This window comes from Cyprinodon variegatus, unplaced genomic scaffold (assembly GCF_000732505.1).
Source record: "Cyprinodon variegatus isolate N-32 unplaced genomic scaffold, C_variegatus-1.0 Scaffold19, whole genome shotgun sequence".
In the NCBI taxonomy this organism is placed as follows: domain Eukaryota; kingdom Metazoa; phylum Chordata; class Actinopteri; order Cyprinodontiformes; family Cyprinodontidae; genus Cyprinodon; species Cyprinodon variegatus.
The window spans coordinates 2,379,812-2,386,546 of record NW_015150472.1 but is presented as its reverse complement, the minus strand read 5'-3'; the positions used below and the strand labels follow the sequence as shown (position 1 = coordinate 2,386,546).

The window sequence follows — 6,735 nt, the reverse complement described above, 5'->3', positions numbered from 1 at the left end:
ATATATATATATATATATATAGATATATATATATATATATATAGATAGAGAGAAATAGATAGATAGAGAGAGAGAGACTACCATTTTCACAGATGTTTTAACATTTGAAAGCTATATAATTCATTTATTAAATGAGCTCATGAATATTTGTTTCACACGTAATCTCACAGAACTGTACAGTATAGACAGTATAAAGTTGTACCACAGCCTGGGAACCACAAGGTGAAAGGCTTAATCCTACTTATGCTGGATTAATAGGAGACTGAAGGCTCCATTCACTGCTTTTTATATCCCAGATAATGTTTTAATTTGAATTTTGAATTCAACAGTAAGCAGGTTAAACCAGCTCTATCATGTAAGATAGAAATCATGCTTTAGCCTGAATAGCATATCACAAAATATGTGACCTGTAAGCATTTATGAAAAGCATTGCTCATTACAGCAAGGCAGGAAATAAACTAATGTTATAAGCAGATGGATAAACATTTAAGTTAAATTCAGGGGATGATACAACAGGTCTAGCAAGATCGTGAGATAGATTTTCAATGTATGTTCAGAGTGAGTCAGTTTTTTTTGTAGAAGTACAAAGGGAGCTAGTTGCACACTGGAAAAACGATCTAGAAATAAGTAAAAATTTCTTAAATTAAGTGTATTTACCCTTGATTTGAGTAGGTAAATGAGATAGTTTGCCAATGGAATCAGTATTTTTACTCTTATTTAAAATAAGATAATTAGATAGTATTCACTTGAAATAAGAGAATGCAATCGTGTTTTCTTATTTTAAATCTAAATTGTCTTGTTCCATTGGCAAGATGTCTCTTTTATCTCCTCAATTCAAGAACAAATGCACTTATTTTAAGAAAAAATGACTTATCAAGATTTTGATTTTTTGCAGTGCATACAGTAAATGGGTTGGAGGTATATTCTAGGCAGACTAGAGTAGTAATGGTAGAGTTTGTAGTTTACTGTATTTTTTCAAAGATGATTATCAGTCTTTTATCTAGTTTAGACAACCAGGTAATTTAAATAATATTAGAGGTATCAGTTTAATCTGAATACTAACTACTAGGAAAGTCTAGAAAATCAAAATAATGGAGCACCCAGTATCATGCCTTGAGAAACCCTTTGATGTGTATTGGGATTCTAAAGCTCATCTTTGCTTGAATTTAGAAAATATGTGTAAAAAAAAAAATCTCTAAACTTTTTGAATTTCCTGATGGTTCATGGTGCCTTCATCATATAACAGCAGCACCTGGACTGCCTCTGAAAGTCCCTTATCAGCAACAGTTTCACTTCTTGAGAACTGACTTTCACAATGTCAGACACTTACACTTTTAGTTTGACAAGAAGGCAAAATAAAAACCTCATCATACTGAATCTTGAGGACGGTCGTTTTAAATTTGATAGTAACCAAACTAAAACAAATAGAAATAAACATTATGGAATATTATATTTTTTTCTGAGTTAATAAAGTTTTAGTTTATAGAAGTCGAAAACTAAATCAAGGGGACTTGATGATTTGGTTTATCTGAAGAAAATGTGTTTTTTGTTCTTTGTCAGAAGAGTACGATGAGGAAAATATCTACCTGGAAAGCATACATGCGCTCTTGTGGGGTGTTAGCCTCAGGCTCGACTGTCTCCACACACTTTATCTTCTCAATGTCAACGGTCCCTTTTAAACCTTTTCGCTTCTGCTCAACATATGAAGAGAAACAAAAAAAAAAACAAATTAGAAAAACAAAACAGCGGCACTCGTTTAAAGTTGCCAACAGAAATAATGTGAGATAAATGTGACTCAGCTGGTTTTCAGGTACGTACCCCTTTCTCAGAATCAAAATCATAGTAGGCTATTTTTTCCTGGGTAAGAATGAACCACCTCTCCTTGTAGTTCAGAGGAGAGGTCTTCTTCTTCTGCTGAGACCGTTTGATGAAGATTTCCTCCAGTATGTTGTCTGACATGATTCAATCTGTATTGATCTACAAAAAAAGCAAGTGTTGCATTAAAGTCACTTTGTTGCAGATCATAGTGAGACAATCGTTTCACACATTGACTGCATTGTGTTATAGCAGCTGCACCCAGCATCTCTGGGTCTCATATTTCTAAATTCAGCACTTATAGTTTTGTCTGTAACTCCTGTAAGTTTGATGAATACTCACCCTCTTTTCATGGGTTCAGGGCACTGCTGCTTTGACAGGTGAGAGTATAGATCTGCACAGAAAGGAAGAGAGGCATAGCGAGCATGCTGATTAACTATGAGTTTGCATAAACTCCGCTTTTCGTGCAAGCAGCTCCCTTTGCTTTCAGCATTTCCCTCTTTGGCATATCTGTTTTCCTCAGCTGTTACACTGTGGTCATCATCTGCGTGGCAAAGACGTACAACTTTACTTTTTGTTGGGAATTTAGCATTTGTAACCTACGTTGAGGTTACAAATGCATTGTAAGGCCTTGTATTGGCCAAACCAAAAAAATATTGCTTTTGTCATCCTTTGACGATGCAATATAGTCAAATAAAATGCAATTCATTTTCTTCCTTTAGGTGTTGAAATTAGATAAGCAAATATTGAATGACCAAAAGAAAATTCATATCTTGAAAAATTATTTTCTCATTTTCTTTCCTCCTTGCACACCTAGCAGGTCATAAACTCCCCTTTGCATAGTTAACATACAAATATGGCACAGGAGAGTTCTTTTTTGTTTGTTTAACCTACTTACAGTATTTAGTTTAACTTACTAACCGAATTCATCATAAGAATCAAGTAACAAAAAAAGTTCATTGGAATTCAAAGTTTAAAAAAAACATAATAGCCACTTGTCTTCTTCAAACTGGTTCCTATCTCCAGTAGCGTATGGGTTAAAGGCGGGGTGCAGCCTGGACAGGCCGCCAGTCCAAACCAGGGAAACACATCATAAAACTATGCACACACATTCGCATCTAAGGGGGTAATTAAGAGATGCCAATCAATCTAACAGTCATGTTTTGGACTGTAGGAGGAAGCTGGAGACCCTGAGAGAACCTTTGCATGCATAGGAAGAATATGCAAACTTTATGCACACACAGATTATAGACTGGACTATGGTTCATTATCGGCAGACTTTAGGCTAGATTATAGGCATATATAAATGCAACTTTATGCACACAGATTATAAGCTGGAAATCAAACGCAGAACATTCTTATTGCAAGGCAACACTGGTCCTGAAATTTAACGTATTATACTGAATTTTATAACAACTTAGGCTGGTACTGTTATACCATGTACACCTGAGTTTGAATTTGGAAGGTTTTATGCTTCATATTATTATTTATAGTTAAAAATGTGTGTTATTGAGATCGGGCTCCAAATGAGATAAAAGTATTAGACAATAAAGAATAAGCCTCAACTGTCATAAGATATGACGGTTGTAGAATCAGCTGCCTTTCTAGGGAATTAGAAATAATAGTGGTAATGTTTTCTCCATTGTTGTGGATTCTTTCTATATATACTTATTTGATTTTCAAACTCTATTTTGCATTTTTAATGTTTCTTATTCCCATTCTTTTGTGTACCTTGTATAAAATATTACAATGCATTCTTTCTTTTCTACATATTACCTGTAATGAATAGCAAACAGATCAAAGATAAGCAGGTAAATGAAGTAAGCTATAATTCTTGTTTATGGCTGCTGTATTGTCTTGTCTTTTATCATCTTGCAACACAAAAAACTAAAGCTTTCTCCTCCAGAATTAGAAGGGTTGATGTGTTAGATCAAATGCAAAGTTGTCATGTGGACTGTTATTTTCATATTATGACGAAACAATATAAAACATTGTTTCTTGCATACTAAATTGGGGCTTCTTGTCATATAACTGCAGAAACATTCAAATGTGAGCCAGTAATGTATGCAAATGAAATGAATGTTCTGCTAAGCGGCTGGTCAGTGTTTTAAAGATAGCTTTGGATGAAAACCCATCGAGGGACGCCATCGCATTCCAACGCTGTTTGAGTTTCAAGGTTGCAGCTGGTTTAGAAGTGTTAGAATTAAGTTTTTATCACACACAGCTCAAAGCTCACAGTGAGTAAGTCTCTGTCAAATGTGTTTGCACTTCAGTTTTAGCCTATTTTGGGCCTGCAAGCACTTCCTTTTATCATCTGAACTGGAACAGTAACTCCACCAGAAGCTTCAGTCACTCCCTGCTATAACCAGCACAATAGCATTTCTTAACAACCCAGCAGCAGCGCTACTCATTAGCCTTGTTTGAGCTGTGACAGTCGGAGAGCGATGTTCCCCATTCTCAGAAACATTGCTTACCCATTCCTCATTTCCCACCACCATTGTTTTTTTCACATCACTTACCAGGCAGCTCATAAATATAGATTCAAGTTCATTTTCCCAGTAACATACTGGAGCAATAAACCTTTAAATTGGATAGAATTTAATGCATGCCATGGCTACCATAAAAGGGACTTTTTTTTGTTGTTTTCTGAGGAGAGTTGGCTCACAATGTCTGACACAGTCAAACTAAAGGGGGAAGTTGCATCAGTGTTACACCGAAATATAAAGAAGAAACCAGTTACCCTGCAGCACTTCTACCTGACAATTGCTATAGTGCACAGTTGAAATACCTGATCTAAACCCCTGGAATTTTGTCATCCCAAATATTTAGAAATAAATGTTCACATTAGTCCTAGTAAAACACCCTGCATTGACATTTTTAACATTTTAACATATATTTCTAACATGGGTGACCAGGTTTCCTCATATACTAATAAGGAATCAATTAAAATGACAACAAAAAATGTAATCAAACAGGGTAAGACTGTCAAACAGGAATGTACCAAGAAGTTTTCTTCTCTGGTGTTTCCTTATAGGCAGAAAATATCCCGGGGAGCTTTAATAGAGAAGCATTCTGCAATATCATTTTTCAATTGGCAGATCTCATCATAAGTCACTAACCACAAGAAACTACTATCTGATCAGTCATACCGCTTTGTTATCATCAGGCCTACTTTAATGAACAAGCACAAAGTGTCACTCTGACACTAAGTTACCCAAATAACCAATGAAGAACGCATCTCAGGGGTTTTACTGCAAACAATTTAAGAATTTTAAAGTTTTTGTTTTTTAGGATTTGCATAAAAACGACCAAGTTTCACACTGAAGCAAAACAGCTGTGTCTTTAGACTTTTTGAGTAATTTTCACACAGAATGACTAAAAATACCCCGATACACAAGAGCAGCATTTGAAACAGCGTGGTGACTTACCCTGCACCTGAAAACAGTGAAGCACTGGGCAAACGCAGCGCAGATAGAGAGGATCTAAACGCTTTAACATGAACCTTCTTCTTACTTTCCATATAATGTCTGATAGTCTGTGATGCAAGAAGTTAAAACACACCCACAGAGAGGAATCAGCTAGGCTTACTTCCTCTTTTTCTTCCTGCTCATTTTCATATCAGCCTTCTGGACAGTTTTGGTGATAAGTTTGAGGCGCGTTAAACATTACTCTGAGGGCGCTGTTAGTTACATTTTTGGTTGAGATCTTTTCTTGTTTGGGCGACTGCCAGTTTGATAGCTGTGAGAGGAAGAGAGGTGAAGAGATAAAAAGTTAATAATGGTCACTTTTACAGGTTTCAGAGTGTGAAGACGGAAGCTTTTACATTGTTTACTTGCATGAAACTGAGAAGACAGAGCAACAGATATTTGATTATAGGTAAATTAAAGGAAAAGTTATTTATAGCAGTCAGTTATTAGTATGATAGTCCAAGTATACCAAATGTTTTAGCCAGGAGAGGTTTTTCAAACATTAAACAGTTTCTGTTAAACATTTTCAATGTTTAAAGTCATTATAATTAGAATGAAAGAGAATAAATGTGTCTGTTTGTAAAGAGCCTGCTCTGCCTTTCAGTTAGTGCTCGGTTTGCTAAAAAGAAGGTTTCTTAATTTTCTACTTGGTTGCATGAAAGATCATATTTGCTTTTTACTCATGCCAAAGGAACTAAAAGAGTTTGCTTACGTGCATTTCTTAACTGCATATCCGTCCGTCTGTCAGGTTCGCTGGGAGGCTGCTGCCTATCTTCAGCAGTCATCTTCTCTGACCGTATATCTTTGTAAGATATTGATAGGCGTAGATATGATTAACAAATGTTTTAGAATATTGCTCTAAGAAAAATAATACAGACTCATAAACAGGGGATGATTTTACTTTGAATTCTATTAATGTATTTTCAATTTCTGATATATTTCTAATATAAAGCATTTTAATCCAATCAGATTTAAATTGGCCAATAATCAGTGTACTAATCACTCTATATGGTATTTAAATGCATTTTTCTAGACATATAGTTTGGTGCCGTAAATGCTTGGCATATCTTTTGCAGAGGTTTTAAGAAAAAAATAGAAATTAAGACGGGCGAACAGGGAGTTTTCACCACCCCCTGTCCTAGCTTCACTGTCGAGTGAATATCCATGGAAAAAGTAGTTCCAACCAGCCTGACTGATGGTCTTTTAAAGAGTATTAGTTGACACATTAACTAGTTCAGATTGTTGAAGAATTTACTTAGAAAAAAAATTACATGAGAAAAAAAAGTTTTTTTTGGACTTCAAAAACAAAAAACAAAAACAAAAGGGGAAAACCAAATATACTATTTTTTAAAAAGTCCAACTCAGTGATTGTAATTATCAAAAGTCATATTCAAACACAACTTCTAAACCAGTAAAGACCAAAGTCATTGCAAACACTTCATGAGTATTCAAA

The 6,735-nt window shown here is 35.1% G+C and overlaps 1 protein-coding gene across 1 annotated transcript in view; it reads right to left on the bottom strand.

Annotated features, from left to right (window-relative positions):
• Positions 1 to 5,329, bottom strand: part of btk (Bruton tyrosine kinase) — a 16,815-nt gene extending 11,486 nt beyond the window's left edge. The window contains exons 1-4 of the mRNA XM_015388476.1: positions 5,244 to 5,329; positions 2,158 to 2,210; positions 1,819 to 1,977; positions 1,587 to 1,691 (exon numbers count right to left, since the gene is read on the bottom strand). Of these exons, the coding sequence (XP_015243962.1) occupies positions 1,587 to 1,691; positions 1,819 to 1,959 (246 nt within the window). The 5' untranslated portion in view covers positions 1,960 to 1,977; positions 2,158 to 2,210; positions 5,244 to 5,329. The remainder of the gene's footprint in view (positions 1 to 1,586; positions 1,692 to 1,818; positions 1,978 to 2,157; positions 2,211 to 5,243) is intronic.
• Positions 5,330 to 6,735: the final 1,406 nt, after the last annotated feature.